This window comes from Diabrotica virgifera, chromosome 7, assembly GCF_917563875.1.
Source record: "Diabrotica virgifera virgifera chromosome 7, PGI_DIABVI_V3a".
Lineage (NCBI taxonomy): Eukaryota > Metazoa > Arthropoda > Insecta > Coleoptera > Chrysomelidae > Diabrotica > Diabrotica virgifera.
The window spans coordinates 40885542-40903622 of NC_065449.1; the positions used below are offsets into that span (position 1 = coordinate 40885542).

The window sequence follows — 18081 nt, forward strand, 5'->3', positions numbered from 1 at the left end:
CACATCCATATAGTAATACAGGATACACATAACGTTTTAGGAACTTGATTCTTAGTTTTAAGTTCAGCTGAGAGTTGCTCAGAATAGATCTAAGTTTCATAAATGCTCCTCTTGCAATTTCTATACGAGTTTTAATTTCTTCATCCGGATTTAGTGTCTCGTTTATCCAACATCCTAGGTATTTAAAATGGTTAAATTTTGTTATTGGTTCATCACTGACAATTAGTAGCATAGGGCCGACGTCTTGTTTACTAACCACAGGTAACTTTGTATTTGTTGCATTTATGTTAAGTCCGTTATTGGAGACTCTCTCTAGTGACTCGATCTATAAGGAATTGAAGATCTTCAATATTTTCAGCCATGCTCGCGTTGTCGTCTGCATATCTGATGTTGTTAATAGTTTCTCCCCCGATTCGAACTCCACATTTTCCTTCCAAGGCTTCATTGATTGATTCTTTTTTCATCTTTAAATAATGCTGTTATGTAATTTTCCCATTCGGTGAAGCACTATTTCATATCACATATAATTAATTCTACCACCAGACTCTTGCCTGTAAATTCTGCTTTTGCCTTATAATTCTTTTAGTTTTTTATGCAAGTGGAAGCTGTCGTGTTGTTGCTCCAGTTTCTCAATTTCTACACAGGATTCTTGTAGCCATCGGTCTTTTGCAACTTTAATTCTTTTTCGGATTTCATTGTATTTGTCCCTGTTTATGGATTTGCACTGCCTCCGAACGTCCATTAGATCTAAGATATCCTGTGTCATCCAGTCATTTTTAACTGTTCGTTGTTTTAGAAGCTTTTCTCGAGCTCGGTGATTATTGTCGTTTTCATTTTTTGTTCCCAGCAATCATTTATGTTGTTTGTTTTTGGCATCTTCTGGTTTAATTTCGTGAAAGTTGTTGTTAATTTCTTGAGAAAATTTATTTAGTGCATGGGTCTTGGAGTGCATCTAGTGATATTTTGGAGGTTTTTTGATTTTTCTCAGCGCTCTTACAGAGCTGTAATTGTCGCTCATCTGGCGATAGGCTTAATATATTTGCTGTAGTTGTTTGTCCTGAAGGCTGGTGTTATTCTTTTCTTTTTAATATGTTTGGATAGTTTAGATTCAAATCTCAGTTTGATATTATGAAATTTTTATAAATGTGTGCTCATATTAAAGCACATTATTAAATTAACTTTAAAACAGTGTATCGACTGTGTACTTGCATTATGTCCTATACGATTTTGGACAAATTTTCAGGGGAGAGTAAAAACTATTTTATTTTACGGTCTGGCTTTGCAATTTCCTCCGTGACATAGTCTCTTCTTCATGACAGTTAGGACCGAATGCTTGTTGTTCGGCAGTTAGAACCTAATGAAAGAGTTAAAATTAGCGCCAAATTAAATAATTGGTTATTTGTTACTATATTGCAATAATGTATTTTAGTGGTTAGGTTCCAAGTTTCCTTTTCGTGATCTGAGTAATAATTTTTGAAAAAATATAGTTCAGGTCAAAAGTTTAAAGTGGCCAGATTTGTATGCATTTTAGTATATTATTATTTTTTTTTGGTAAACGTAGTATGAATTTTTAGTTATATTGGTTATTTATGTTTAAGGATTTTTGCACATTCATAAATAAACCTAAAACTGAAAAAAAAACAACAAAATTACTGAAATTTTATTATTAAATGTAGTACATAATATAGAGGTTTTTTCGTTTTTTAACACCATCAGCGGTTACATCTTTTACATGTACTTTGACAAGGACGACGTTTCGGACAATCTTTTATTGGGATGCAGTTATTTTCCGCATCTCTTGCATATCCCTCTATACAATAACAATCGTCGTTACATCGTATGTTTACAATAGGACAAGTTTGGCCTAATGTTGCACATGTAGTTTGACAGGCGCTACCACAAGTGTAATACTCGTTAGGTCTTGTACAATTTTTCCAAGTAATACCTGAAAAGATAAAGAGATATTAAAATTGTGACTAGGACTAGGGCACAGTATAAAGAGGGACAGTAAAACCTCTTCTATGTCGGCACTTTTATCTCAAGAAGTAATACCGGCAGTACGCAATTGGTAATTCACCAGTGGTGGATGCGGGTTTTCCCTGTTAAAACCCGTACGTTTCTACGCGATTAGCAATGCAAGAGTAATGGTCTAGCGACTGGGAACATTGCGCGGTCGCCATACGCGTTGAAATATTTTACTTCCAATTTTTCGGAGAGTAGTTCTACTGTCCCTCTTTATACTGTGATTAGGGTAAGGTACCCTACAAATAATTAAGCGGGAGAAGTGATGGGTAAAGCAGGTACTTAAACCTACAGCGATACGCTTTAATTACTATTTTTGCTAATTTTAATTTTAATAATTTTTCTCAAAACGAAATAATATGGGTCATATAAAAGTCACAGTTAATATAGAAACCAGATGCTAAGAAAGACACGGTTTTACGAAACGAAATGCATCCCTAACCATATGGTTTTTGGTGTGTTCAGTTTAACAAAATGAATTCCCCATAAATTAATTAATATATTAGACCATATGTGTCAACAACACTCACAAACGACATGCATTCGAGACGTTTCTTAAAACTGCAGAAGTGTTTCTGTTTTTAAACGCCAGATCTAAATAATTTATTGCCCTCTTCGGGCCATATTATAGAAAGGCATACATCGATATAATAGTGTTGTGGTTTTAGCCAGTCTCTTCACAGTATGCGAACAATGCAGAAAAACTCTCGGCTCGCTAACAATCGACCCTCTTCCGAGATCTAAGCAAACACCTTTTTTTGTTACCAAAATAAATAAATATTTTACTGTTCGTTTGTCACACTTATTTTTAATATTTCAAATAATCGTTTCCGTCAACATACACCAACGGAACATTATATTGGTGACCCAGACGTGATACAATCAAAAGCAGCTTAGAAATCCCTTATAACGGTCCTTTTCCTGTAGTCAAACGAGGTGACAAGACTTGTGTCATCCGTGTAAATGGAAAAGAAACAACAATTTCCATAGACAGATTGAAGCCAGCGTACGAGCTTCACGAAAGTACCCATCACGAACCAGAAAAAATGACATTATCCAACAAAACAAACAGCAGACCTAAGAGAAAGGCAAGATTTACCGGAAGTTATCAAGAAAGTGTAGGTTAACAGTGAATTCAGTGATTTTTTTTCTCCTCGTATAAACATTGCGTTGTTTTATTTCCTGTTATTTTCAATTTTCATCATATGTATATATTATGTATTATCTATCGTCTTAGTCTCTCAGAGGGGGTATATAGCGATACGCTTTAACTACTATTTTTGCTAATTTTAATTTTAATAATTTTTCTCAAAACGAAATAATATGGGTCATATAAAAGTCACAGTTAATATACAAATCAGATGCTAAGAAAGACACGGTTTTACGAAACGAAATGCATCCCTAACCATATGGTTTTTGGTGTGTTCAGTTTAACAAAATGAATTCCTCATAAATTAATTACCATCTCAGACCATATGTGTCAACAACTCACAAAGGACATGCATTCGAGACGTTTCTTAAAACTGCAGAAGTGTCTCTGTTTTTAAACGCCAGATCTAAATAATTTATTACAGGTGAATAGGGAGAAGTGTACTTTTGAAGTGTGTAAATTAAATACTTCCTAGCTAAGCGCTTTCGGCTTATAAAGCCATCTTCAGAGCTATGCTACAATAAACAGGTCTCTAATGAATAATTAATTTTAGAATTCAAGAGTTTAACTTACGTCAAAAGGTTCAAAATACCACTATGAAGAGAGATGGATCCCATGTATGATATAAAAATACTTCTATTTTTTTATGCAGTTTTTTAATTGATGGAAAAAATTGGAAAAAAAAACCTTGTCTGATTGTTGAAAAATGCTCAACCCAGTTATTGTTTTATGGTCGGAAAAGTTAAAAACATCTAGTACAAGCTTGTAATAGATATTTTTAACAATCACAACGTAAGTAGGTTACGAAATAAGAATCATTTTATATTTCAGTTTGTTCAGAGAGCGTTGAAAGCACCCTAATCTGTTTCAAACCTTATTAGGTTATCATCAAAGAGTGTATATTTGATTAACATGATAGCATGGATGTCGTGGCGACATCTGTTAAAAACAAGTGAAAGTTTTGCTTTAATAAAATTATTAAATAATATTAAAACCAAAAAATTTATTGGTACCAATTTTAACACCAACACCTATGCGGTTTCAAAAATTTGCAAACCAATGAATTATTGGAGCAAATAAAGCTGAGGAAGGTCTAAGAGTTATCTTGAAATCCTGTCCAGAGCGGTAAAATTTCAACGAACAATGGGCCCTTATACTCGGATAGGAGTAAAACCCATACAAGGTGTTAGTAAATAAGTATGAAATATTTTAAGGGCTAATTCTACATGAAAAGTTAATGGCGGTTTGCTCTATAAACATATGTCCGCAAATGCTTAGTTTCCTAGATACGGGGTGTTGAAATGTTAATTTCAAACTTCCAATTTATTTCTTGCTCTAAAACCAGTGAAGCTATGAAAATTAAATTTGGTGAGTTTTAGGAGGTACTTATTATGCATTTTTTGACATACAACTAAAAATTTTGTATTCATCATTGGCGCGCCTACGGGTAATGGTCTTAATTCATTTAAAGAAAAAAATAGTACGCCACTGAGATATTTCGAATTAAAATTTTTTTAAAATTCCACGTCTAATGTTTGATAAAAAATCTTTCTTGCCTTTTTTTCATATGATGCACCGTTGTTATGCAGAAAATTAAAACATATTGGCGCGTATTTATCATTTCTTAATACGTCATCAAGAACTATCCAATATAATAATACTAAACTAGAACAATAACAGAAAATATTACTAATAATATTTCAACTAGGTGCAAAGCTAAAAAAATGTTTTAAATAACCTCCTTTAGAGGTTATAGAAGAATTTTATAGTCATCATTGGCGCGCGTACGGGTAATTGTTTGAATTTTTTTAAGAGAAAAATAGTACGCCACTGAGATATGTCAAATTAAAAACCATTTTTGAATTGCTGGTTTAATTTACGACCAAAAATCTTTCTTACCTTTTTTTCATATGCGGCGCCGTTTTTATGTAAAAAAATAAAACATCTTAACGTTTATAAAGTATTTGAACTAAGTTTCTATGCATATGGAAACTACCGCAAATACTTTGTAAGCGTGAAGATGTTTTATTTTTTTGTATAAAAACGGCGCCTCGCATGAAAAAAAGGTAAGAAAGATTTTTTGTCGTAAATTGAACGAAAAATTCAAAAATGATTTTTATTTTGACATATCTCAGTGGCGTACCATTTTTTTTTTAAAAATTCGAACCATTACCCCTATGCGCGCCAATGATGAATATAAAATTCTTCTATTACCTGTAAAGGAGATCATTTTAAACATTCTTTGCAGCTTTACACCTAGTTGAAATCTTATTAGTAATATTTTCTGTTATTGTTCTAGTATATTATTATATTGGATAGTTCTTGATGATGTATTAAGAAATGAAAAATACGCGCCAAGATGTTTCATTTTTCTGCATAACAACGGTGCATCATATGAAAAAAGGCAAGAAAGGTTTCTTATCAAAAATTAAACGTGGAATTTAAAAATAATTTTTAGTTTGAAATATCTCAGTGGCGTACTATTTTTTTCTTTAAAAAAATTCAGACTATTACCTGTATGCGCGCCAATGATGAATACAAAATTCTTAATTGTATGTCAAAAAATGCGCAATAACTACCTCCTAAAGCTCACCAAGTTTTATTTTCATAGCTCAATTGGTCTTAGAGCAATAAATAAATTGGCAGTTTGAAATAAAAATTTCAACACCCCGTATCTGGCAAACGAAGCATTTGCGGACATATGTTTATAGAGCAAACCGGCATTATTTTTTCATGTAGAATTAGCTCTTAAAATTTTTCGTACTTATTTACTAACACCCTGTATAAATAAATAATCATTTCGTTGTAAAACGAAACCGAAGAAGAGCCGAGAAGAGCCGAAGAAGAGCCGCCTTATATTTCAGTTTTTTCAGTTGCGCTAAAAAAGAGCCTCTGAGGTGTAGATGCATTTTTCATAAAGTTCGTTGCTGGAAAATCTCGGCAGTTTTATAAGTAGAAAAGGGAGTTTTTTTAGAATGTCTGGTAGGCAGTTTTTAGTATATTTTTAGAAAACCTACTCACACCAAGAGAGATTTAAATTACCACTCAAATCAATACGTAAACATCTTCTTCTCGTTGTCCTTATACCCTATAAGAGCGTCGAACTCGTAAATATCGAAAAAGAAAATATAAAATCATTATTAGGATATGAGTCCAAAACAGCTGCTCTCACGAAAATGCATTTCAGGAAGAAAACAACCTGCTTACAACTGTTTTAACAAAACATGACTACCTATTACCATTTTTAAATATTTCATTCCATTATACAGGGTGTCCAGAAACTCTACCGACAACCGAAGACAGGAGATTCTTCAGGTAATTTTAAGATAATTTAACCCAATTCACTTAGTCCGAAAATGCTTCCTAAGGAAGCTAGAGCTCTTTGAAGATGGCGTCTTGTAATTAGTTTTTCTTAAATACCTCCAGAACGCTTCCATTTAGAAAAACAAAAATTCGTACGCGTATTTATCTTCAAGATATAAATCTAATCCATCCATTGCAAATTTCTAGTACCGATCATAGGCGTCCGTTTTGGGTAGGGCAACGGTTATTTTATCGCATAACTTTTTTATCTTTAACTTTTATGCATTTCTGACACTAGATTATTAAATTGTGAAGTATTGTAGTACTAAAAGGTAGTCTTGTTTTAAATCGGTGGGACACACCGTTTTCTAGAAAAATCGATTTGAAAATTTTTCGCTTTGTGAATTAAAAAAAAATTCAAAAAAGAACTGTTTAGAAAGACGAAAACTGGTACATTTATTTATATTTTAGAGATAAATCGATTTCATTAATTTCGAATTTCTAGTACTGATCATAGGCGTCCGTTTTGTGTAGGTCAACAGTTATTTTATTATGGCAGAACTTTTTGTCTTGAATTTTTGAGCATTTTTGCCATTAGATTATTATATTATGAGGTATTCGAGTACTAAAAGTTACTCTTACTTTATGTTGGTAAAATACTTCGTTTTTTGTTGAAAAGTTCTTTCAATTTTTCTTCAAATTCCAAAAACGAAAAACTTTCAAATCGATTTTTCTAGAAAACGGTGTGTCCTACCGACTTAAAGTGAGAGTACCTTTTAGTACTAGAATACCTCACAATTTAATAATCTGGTGTCAAAAATGCATAAAACTTAAGGACAAAAAAGTTATGCGATAAAATACCCGTTGCTCTACCCAAAAGGAAGCCTATGACCGGTTATAGAAATTTACAATGAATTGAATCGATTCATCTCGGAAAAGTAAATATACATACCAATTTTCGTTTTTCTAAATAGAAGCGTTCTGGAGGTATTTAAGAAAAACTAATTTCATGACGCCATCTTCAAAGAGCTCTAGCTCCCTTAGGAAGCATTTTCGGACTAGATAAATTGGGTTAAAATGTCTTAAAATTATATGAGGAATCTCCTGTCTTCGTTTGTCGGTAGAGTTTCTGGACACCCTGTATAGAAGAAAGAAAACAACAAAACAACGCTAGAAAAGCAACCAAGGAACAGTAACAAGAGGGCTTTCCAATTATTGGCTTATCAGAAAAATTAAAAACCATAGAAAAAAATAACAATATAACAACAATATTTAAAACAGCAAATGAAGAGTAAAGGGGAAAAACAAGGAATGTCACTTTTTCATGAATTTTGGCTTTTCTCGCCATGAGGGAGCAAAAACTAAATACTATCGACTAGACAATCGATTCAGAACAATAACCAGAAATATCAGTCTATATGTTATAGTGAAAGCCCGAATTTCAGGCACTCCTAGGTTTGACTAGGCAATCCTCAGGTCTGACTGACGGTCTTAGTCAAAGCCCGAAATAAATTACAGTTTCGGCCTTTGACTAGTCAAACCTAGGAGAGACTGAGTTGGTCAGGCAAAGGTCGAAATTTAATTTTATGAAATCGGGGTTTGACTAGTCAAACACCAATCAGCTATTAAAATGTCGTAATTTGTTAGATTAGGTTTATTAAAACGTAATTTTTTAATTTTAATGTATATTATTTTACAATAAACTATTCTAAATGGGAAATAAGTCACAATTTAACTAAAAAAATGATTTTACTAATTTAGAAATACATATTTTGTATTTTAACAACGACATCCGATTTGGGCGCCGAAACGTTAATAAAATAATTTTTTAGTAAAATGGAGGCTTATTTTTCCCAATTAGAATAGTTTATTACAAAAATGCCACAAGGAAATAGTTTCAGAACAATATTATTTTTATATTGTCGTAATTAAAATAAAATTTGTGTTTATTCTCACATGTTGAGGCATTATGGCATTTATGCCTGGTTGCACCAACAAATCCTAAGCTCCAGCTTAGCTCAGCTCAGCTTATAGATAGGGCCCCTTTAAGTGTCGCTTACGTTGCACCATAATTTTCGATTTTTTAAAATGCAATCCGCGTGGCAATCCATAGTGGCCAGTTGAAAATTGATCCAAGGGTCATTGGTGCAACCCGTATGTTTCGTAAGCTGAGCTTAAGGCACGTCTTAGCTTAAGATCTGTGGTGCAATTAGGCATTAGAGTTGCACAATACGTTACACCTTATACACTTACATAATTTTGATGATAATTTTTTTTGCAATAGCATTTTATATAACCTTGTCCTCCAAATTTAGAATCTTTGTACTAATTTCTCTTAGAGACAGCTTAACGTCTGGAACATTTTCGAAATTAAGAAAATTTTCTTTGCATTCTCTTATTTGATTTCTTTGAAAAAATGTGTTTATTGCTCCGTATCTCGGACCAACTCTATATAAACCGTCAATAATTGTTTTATCCTGTATGATACCCAAAAATTTCGAGCATCTCCTTTGGCTCTATCAAAGCTGGTGATAGGTATTATTACAGTTTTTCCGATCGAAATTGGAGAAATTTTTTTTTTCACTTAATTGTTTCATAGCGTTAGACTTTGCATGAAGACCTTCAATCGCCTTTCCTTTATTTATTTTAATTTTTTCTGTCTGTGCGCAATGCATACATGTAACTTTTCTTTCAAAATCTTCATAGTATGCAATAAGTTTGCTTTTTGACAAATACAACAAAACACATCTGAAGAAGTAATGTGAACTGTGAAAGAAGATATTGCAATCGGAGGAAAACTTAGGATCACCATAATACTAACGAAGCCCCTGGACCGTCGTCACTAGGAGAGGAAGAAAATTGTCAAACAATTCAGCTTTAACGTTCAATGCCATAACGCCTCAACATGTGAGAATAAGCACTCATTTTTTTATTTTTGTTACGACAGAATAAACATTAAAATTAAAAAATGACGTTTTATTAAACGTAATCTAACAAATTACGACATTTTAATAGCTGTTCGGGGTTTGACTAATCAAACCCCGATTTTATAAAATTAAATTTCGGCCTTTGCCTGACCAACTTAGTCTCTCCTAGGTTTGACTAGTCAAACGCCGAAACTGTAATTTATTTCGGGCTTTGACTAAGACCGTCAGTCAGACCTGAGGATTGCCTAGTCAAACCTAGGAGTGCCTGAAATTCGGGCTTTGACTATAACATATATACATTTTTTAAGAATTTGTATCCAGGCGAATGAACGGGATTGTGCGCAAGCCACTGGACAAAAATAAGGAATGTTAGCAGTTTTTTGGTGCTTTATTAAATTAATAACTTAATACATACAGATTAATATTATATTAAGATTATAGACCAATAATTGCTAGAATTCTGCTAAGAATCTCCTAAGTAGGTTTTAGATATCATAAGAATTAAACCTTCATTGGTGTTTATCTCAATATGTATAAAATGTGACATTCCTTGTTTTTTCCCTGTACTCTTCAAATACACTCAGATTATCCAAAAACAAACCCAAAAAAACACAAAAGGGGTTAAAGGACTACATCTATAAAATACCCTGCGCATGCAACAATTTCTATGTGAGAGTAACATAACATAAGACCACTGTGTCAGGATAAACGTGCATGAAATATAATATCAAAAACAGGGACTTTGACAAATCAGAGATTAGCAAATATGCCCAGAATAATGAAAAGATATGCAAAAATATATATATATATATATGCAATGTTGCCTGGGACAATAAAAACTGAGAACAATGGCAATATGCATCAATAAATAATTACCAAATTTTAGAAGAAAAAGGCATGAAAAATAATAGAAAAATCAAAGAAGCAGTCCAATTTTCGGCTATTTCATCAGCTTTAAAACTTGACTGCTGATAGGAAAATTTTGGACCCTCTTTCCAGTAAACTACTCGACTCTCGACTAATGCCTGTTGGACGTCTAACTCTTTAACATTGCGTTTTCTTTCTTTTTGGGTAATTTTGAATGAACTCGCCAATTAGTACGTCCTTTAACGGTAAAATATGGCAAAACCTCTAAATTTTAAAGAACCACTTGGATTGACATGGAAATTTAGCATACATATAGCTAACAAGTCAAAGAAAAAAAGTTATATTGTGCCGATGTGTGCTTTTGCTCTGGGGAAGTCAATACTTTTTGAGTTATTTGTGACTGAATATGTTAATTTTTCAAAAAAATAACCACGTTTTTAGACGGTTTTTCGCAAATAACTCAGAAAGTAAGTATTTTGCCGAAAAAAATATAGCCTGAAATAAAGTAATAAAAATGTTGTATATATAGGGTGTCCCAAAAGTAGTGGAACGGTCGAATATTTCGCGAACTGAACATCGGATCGAAAAACTGAAAAATACGTATTCAATCATTTTCAAAAATCTATCCAATGACACCAAACACCAACCCCCACTACACCCCCTGGAGGTGGGGTAGGGGGTAACTTTAAAATCTCAAATAGAAACCCCTAGTTTTTCTTGCAGATTTGGATTCGTTACGTAAAAGTAAGCAACTTTTACTCAAGACATTTTTTCGAACTGTGGATAGATGGCGCTATAATTGGGAAAAACCATTTATCCTGATACCATAGGTAAATTATAGAAACGGTCTAATATCTCGAGAAATACACTTCCAAATGAGAAACCAAAAAACAAGTTTTTAATATTTTTTGAAAACCTATCGATAAACACCAAAAATGACCCTCCAACCCACCCCCTGGTGACGGGGTGGGGGGTAAATTTAAAATTTTAAATATCAACCCCCACTTTTTATTGCAGATTCGAATTCGTCATGAAAAATTAAGCAACATTTATTCGAAACATTTTTTAAAATTGCTGATAGATGGCGCTAATAAATCCTATTTTTCCAATTAAAGCGCCATCTATCAACAATTCTAAAAAATGTTTCGAATAATTGTTGCTTAATTTTTCATGACGAATTCGAATCTGTAATAAAAAGTGGGGGTTGCTATTTAAGATTTTAAAGTTACTCCCACCCCGTCTCCAGGGGGTGGGTTGGAGGGTCGTGTTTAGTGTTATTCGATAGGTTCTCGAAAAGTATTAAAAACCTTTTTTTTTGGTTTGTCATTTGGAAGTGTATTTCTCGAGATATTAGACCGTTTCGATAATTTATCTATGGTATCAGGATAAATCGTTTTTCTCAATTATAGCGCCATCTATCCACAGTTCGAAAAAATGTCTTGAATAAAAGTTGCTTACTTTTACGTAATGAATCCAAATCTGCAAGAAAAACTAGGGGTTTCCATTTGAGATTTTAAAGTTACCCTCCACCCCACCTTCAGGGGGTGTACTGGGGGTTGGTGTTTGGTGTCATTGGATAGATTTTTGAAAATAATTGAACACGTATTTTTCAGTTTTTCGATCCGATGTTTAGTTCGCGAAATATTCGACCGTTCCACTACTTTTGGGACACCCTGTATATTAGGTCTCTAGACCTAGTAGAAGCAGAGATTTAGCTAAAGAAAAATAGAAATTTTTAAAAGTTTAAATATTCGTCAAATTCCAAATCGAATATTTAAACCGGAAATAATCAAACCACGAAGCACTTTTTGGAAAAACTCATTACAACTTTTATTCGAGACATTTTTCCGAATTATGGATAGATGGCGCTATAAACTAAAAAAACGATTTTTGTAAATGCAAAATTAAATTAAAAATGGCCAAGTCCCCACTAAAATGGAAAACTTTTCTTTTTTTGGTTTTAGGACCTACTCTTCACGACCCAATAGCTCCCCAAAGCGCTCGAGTGACTGCACATTTAGCATACTTTGCTCCCCTACCATTAGTTTTTGAGTTATTTGGGAAAAACCGTCTAAAATCGTGGTTATTTTGTTAAAAAATGATCATATTCACTCACAAATAACTCGAGAAGTATTGACTTAATGAAAATACTTAATGGAACAAAAGTTGCTTAAAATTATTCAGTTTATACATTTCCAGCCATATTTTGGGCGTATGTTTTTTTACCTCCGGGAAGGGGTGAAATCACCACTACCTAGGGCAAAAGCACACATCGGAACAATATCACATTTTTTTTTGATATGTTAGCTATGCGTATGCCAAATTTCATGTCAATTCAAGTGGTTCTTTAAAATTTACAGCAAAAACCGTGAAAGATTGTACTAAATCCTCGATGAAACTATTTTGGTTTTTATAAAATTTGCTCACATGAGCTTGGGAAATTACAAACTGTTTAGCAATTTCGAGTTGATATTCTTCTTCTTCATACGGTGCCTTATCCTTAAGGACATTGACCATTATATTAGCCCATTATTAATCTTATTTGCAGCCGTCCTGAATAGTTCTATGGAGGTCATATTCGTCCATTCTCGTAGATTTTTAAGCCAATAGGTGCGCCTTCTTTGCTATTGATTTCCCTTCGATTATAAGTTAGAACAATTTACACTTTTGATTTCTTAAGATGTGACCAAAATATTGTGTTTTTCGTTATTTTATTATAAGCATAATTATTTCCCTTTCCTTGTTCATTCTCCGCAAGACTTCCGCATTTGTCGTATGGCTCATGTAGGATATCTTGAGTACGATAACATCTTGGGTTCTTTTTGTGTTGCTTCTCTCATTTTCCAAGATTCAACACCATAGACCAAGGTCGAGAAAACATAGCACTTAAGATAAGTAGATAATGAGATACTCAGCTGGCGGTTGCATAGAACATTTTCATCATCATCATCAGCCTCTCTCAGTCCACTGCTGGACACAGATCTCCCCTGTTTGTCTCCAAAGTGTTATATCTTGTGCTTTCTGCATCCAGTTTTTTGTTGTCTTTCGTAAGTTTTCTTGCCATCGTGTTGGTGTTTTTCCTCTGCTACGTTTATCGGCCCTTGGTCTCCCTTCAACTGGTTTGCGAGTGGATCTTCCGTCCTTCATTCTGGCAACGTGTCCAGGCCATCCTTGTATTATTCTTCTGGATAATTCGGTTGTTTGATTGTGTTTACATATCTTAATTTCGTGACCCAGATATATATTTGTCTACCAGTTCTATTTGTCCATTTTGTATCTCAAGATGTTTACTTGGTACTAAGTTCATTATATATTTTGTTTTTGTTATATTCGTTTTTAAGCCTATTTTATGACATGCTGTACTAAGTTCTTCCAACGTTTTCTTTGTTTAATTGAAAAAGACTGTATGACTTATACACACTTCTAAGTAGGTCAAACCGGCAAACTGGTATATGTTCTCAGTAGTAATAACCCAAGGACATTGATAATTGTTCGAAAAAATTTTATAACAGATTTCGAAAGCTTGTTGCTTGGAAACAGACCGACGCCCTAGGCGGAGGTCTGTTGCCTGTAAGCAACAAGCTTGAGAAAGTTGTTAAAAAATTTTTGAGCATTTATCAATGTTCGAGGGTTATTCGGATAGAAAATTTTTTGCTGGTTATGAAAAAAAAATACAGAGCAGAAACAATTTATTTAAATGTGCAATTAACAAAGGAACAATTAGAAAAATTTAATGAAGATCCAGACATGTTAGTTTCTATAACTGATGAAGATGTATTTCCACTACGCATGCTGTTAATAATTTTATTATGATGTTTTATTATAAATAATTTTTATGTATTACAACCAAATCGTGACATTTTGAAATATTGAATATTTGAAATGTCAAAATCGAAATGAAACGAAATGTAGGTATCCATAGCTACATGATTGAGTGAAAACAGCCCATGGGATCTGTTTTCAGTATAATGTTGGTTTTATTGGTTGTATTCAATCAGATGACCACAAATTAATTGATTTCATTGGATTTCTAATTGAGCAAAAAATTTTCACTAGTAATACCACTAGAGGTCAAATTATTTCCGGATATTAATTTGACTTCGCGTGGTATTCGGTAAGAAAATTCCACACCAAATTTGTATTTGAAAATCCAAAGCTGCATGAACAGATTAATAGCGCGCCATAGCTTTGTCAGCAATTATTTAGGCTCTCAAATTCGTAATTTCTACTCATTGTAGTTGCATGGGAATACCATTTCAAGATAGAAAATAGTATATTCTTCAATTTTACATAAGTTTTGAGTAACTACAAGTGATAGAAAATGAATCAAAACTAAATTATGTAAACAAATAAAAACCAGTCTGTCAAAAATGTTCTGTTATTGTAAACGTCAAAAAATTTCCACTATAATTCGCTGTTGGGTACCCCACGAGCAAAAAATTTCCGATAAAATACCTCCGTTGCCATGGTAATCTGTCAAAATAACGTATTTTGATTGGTTCAAAATTACAGGTGTGGAATTTTCAAAGAAATTAAATGTGTGTAAATTTTTTTTATTTTTAATAATCAGCTAAGTACTTTCAACAAGGCTAAGCAATTATATTAAGCTAAGTACTGATGGCAGTTACCATTTGCCATCATCAGAGCTTCCTAAAAGGACATTTAAAATAAGAGATTTCTTATAAACAAAATATTGAAAAAACTTACGTCCTATTATAAATCCTTCATAGAAGAGCAGTTGTTAAAAATCACTTAAAAAATCATGGATACTGGGCAAAAGCCACATATATCGGGTATAAAACCCTTAAAATTATAAAATTTCATATCTAAATTCACATTTAAATTAAAAGAGGATTTAGATGTGAAGTTTTATAATTTTAAGGGTTTTATACCCGATATCTGTGGCTTTTGCCCACTATTCATGATTTTTTATGTGATTTTTAACAATTGCTTTTCTATGAAGGATTTATAATAGGACGTAAGTTCTTTCAATCTTTTGTTTATAAAAAATCTCTTATCTTAAATGTCCTTTTAGGAAGCTCTGATGATGGCACGTAATGTTGAAAGTACTTAGCTGATTATTAAAAATAAATTTTTTTTACACACTCTCAATTTCTTTGAGCACATACACCTCTTTACCTCGTTGACCTTTTTTTTATTTGTCCCAAATCGTCTGCAATCAGGACTATATTATCTGCGTAGCTTAGGTGGTGTAGCCTCTCTCCGTCCACATTTATTCCTTTATCACCCCATTCGAGGGTTTTGATCGCTTTTTCTAGAGCCGATATGAAAAGTTTAGGTGACAACATATCCCCTTGACGGATACCTCTTTGGATTTTTATTTGGTTGCTGTTAGCGTATAATTGTATCGAGCTTGTCGCATTTTTAAATATATTACCTATTATCCTCGAATATCGGCTATCAATGCGGCTCTCGTTTAGTGCTTCTATAACACTGTCGAGTTTTACTGAGTCGAATGCTTTGTGGAAATATACGAATGCTAAAACTAAAAGTTTGTTATATTCTATGCATTTTTCGATGAGTTGTTTTATTGTTTGGAGGTGATCGTTAGTTCCAAAGTTTGCTCTGAATCCAGCTTGTTCTCTACTTTGATATAGGTCTAATTTCTTGTCTAATCTTCTGGTCATTACTCTCGTGAAAATTTATAAAGATGGTTTAACAGATAAATAGAACATTTTGCATTTTGTAAAACAGTGTGCGTTCCTTTTCCAGATGTGTTCTTATCTCTAGTGAGTGGTTCTAAGTTTCATCAAGGTTAGTTTCAAGGTACGTTATTCTTGTTACTCTTTACAGCTCTGTTCCGTCGACATTGACCTTCACCCTTGTGTTTTGGTACTTGCGGATGACCATCGTTTTTGTCTTCTTTGTATTAAACTTCATTCCAAATTCCCTACAGGCAGTTACTCGGTCCATTACGCGTTGAAGTGCCTCAGCATTATCTACCACAATGACCGTGTCATCAGCGTATCGAAGTTTAGTTTTTGTACATTGCCCGTTTATAATTCTACCATCCGAGGTGCCTTCCAAAGCTATCTTAAATCTTTTCAGAGTAAACGTTGAAAGCAAAGGTGACAGGACTCATCCCACTCTTACTCCCTTAAGTTTTTATCGTCGGTATTACATACATGACCTTACTTGGATTTGACGTTACTATTTTTATTTCACATATTCAACTACATTAACTTTTTTTTAAAGTAAGATCCTTTCTTTTTAAATTTGACGATGTCATGATTAACTTGCAAATTTAGACAAATGAAAAATACTCTATGACCTCTGGATATTTCAGGAAGAATCGAATTGGTGCTTATTAACACTACCATGGTGCTGTTAACAAATTAATAGAATATGTATTACGTCACAGACCCTACTAGACATTTACCTGAAATTGATTCTATTAAGAGCTAAATGAAAACGTTTTGGGACTTGAAATTTCTATTGCTTAAACCGGGATTATTATAACCATTATTCTAATAAGAGGGTTCTACTGTATTAAATTTATGCACTTGTTGCGCAATATAGGTATTATATCAAACGTATTAAGTTGAGTTAAACAAAAACAAAATATATATCTATCAAATACCGTACCTCCAGGTGCCAAAGTACTTCCAGGTGGTGGAGTTAAAGGCGTATTAGGTGGTGTAGTAGTAGTTTCCTGTGCTTCAACATAAAATACTGCAACCAGAATAACAGTTAATGTCAAATATGACTTCATTGTTGTTGACAGTTCTAAACCCGCAGAAGGATTGGACTCAAATACAAAAATGTTATTTTTTAAATATATTTGTTATGTATATAAATTACAGGTATGCAATAAATATGTTATATTTATAGGATGATTCAATCACACTACGAGGTAAAGTTAACAAAAACGAAAATTTTATTAAAAAAATTAAAAATTTCGAAATCATCTATAAAAAGAAAATATTCGCTTTCTTTGCATATCCTTCTATCCATTACCCTTCGGATGACCAAGGGGGGTCTGTTATATGACGGTCATGAAATCAGAATAGGCAAGGACAATCAGACTTGCGAATTTCAACGACGAATAACACTTGCTTGAGCGGCGTATGGTTCACTAAGAGACATCTTTAAGAGCAACATCCTGACAGCTATGAAACGGAAGACATTTGATCAATGCGTTCTTCCTATTATGACATACGGAGCAGAAACTCTCACGCTCACAAAAACAACAGCTCTAAAAATGCGAGTGGCACAAAGGCGCATGGAAAGATCGATTCTCGGCGTGACAAAAAAAGACAAAATAAGGAACCAAGACTTAAGGAAAAGAACAGGTATCACTGATGTCGTTGAACGTATAGCCAAGCTGAAATGGAATTGGGCAGGTCACATAGCGCGACTGAAAGACTCAAGATGGACCAGAAAACTAATTGACTGGCGCCCAAGAGAAGACAAACGCAGCAGAGGACGACCACCAACACGCTGGATAGACGACATTAGCCTTATATCCAAGAAATGGCAACAAGAAACACAGAAACCTGCACTCAAAAAAATTTAGTTCGTAATATTGATTAACAGTGATTACTGAATAGTATTTCGTTGTCACAACAATTTAATTTATTGTTTCAACGAACTTTTAGACATTGACGAATGTATTTGGTTATTGTCACAATGATTGAATAATAATTGTGAGAATAACTAGAGTACATTAATCAATAACACTCAATTTATTCAGCCAATAACTTAGTTTCGTATATTTAATAAATACTGTTAATTCTGGCAACAACTCACGTTCTTGATTTCGTAGATGACAAGCAATTACCTTGGTTTATC

General features: G+C 33.3%; 1 protein-coding gene across 1 annotated transcript; it reads right to left on the reverse strand.

Moving 5' to 3' along the window:
* Window positions 1-1646: 1646 nt before the first annotated feature.
* LOC126887912 (inducible metalloproteinase inhibitor protein-like) lies at window positions 1647-17058 on the reverse strand. Its single transcript, XM_050655836.1, has 2 exons — window positions 16876-17058; window positions 1647-1945 (listed from the first exon to the last, which is right to left on the reverse strand). The coding sequence occupies exons 1-2, from the start codon at window positions 17000-17002 to the stop codon at window positions 1713-1715; spliced, it is 360 nt and encodes a 119-aa protein (XP_050511793.1). The 5' UTR covers window positions 17003-17058; the 3' UTR covers window positions 1647-1712.
* Between the last annotated feature and the right edge of the window lie 1023 nt (window positions 17059-18081).

Coding starts and splice junctions, on each gene's coding strand:
- LOC126887912 (XM_050655836.1), bottom strand. CDS start 17,002: ATGAAGTCATATTTGACATTAACTGTTATTCTGGTTGCAGTATTTTAT. Junction 1,946..16,875: donor AAGTACTTTGGCACCTGGAG/GTACGGTATTTG, acceptor TTATCTTTTCAG/GTATTACTTGGAAAAATTGT.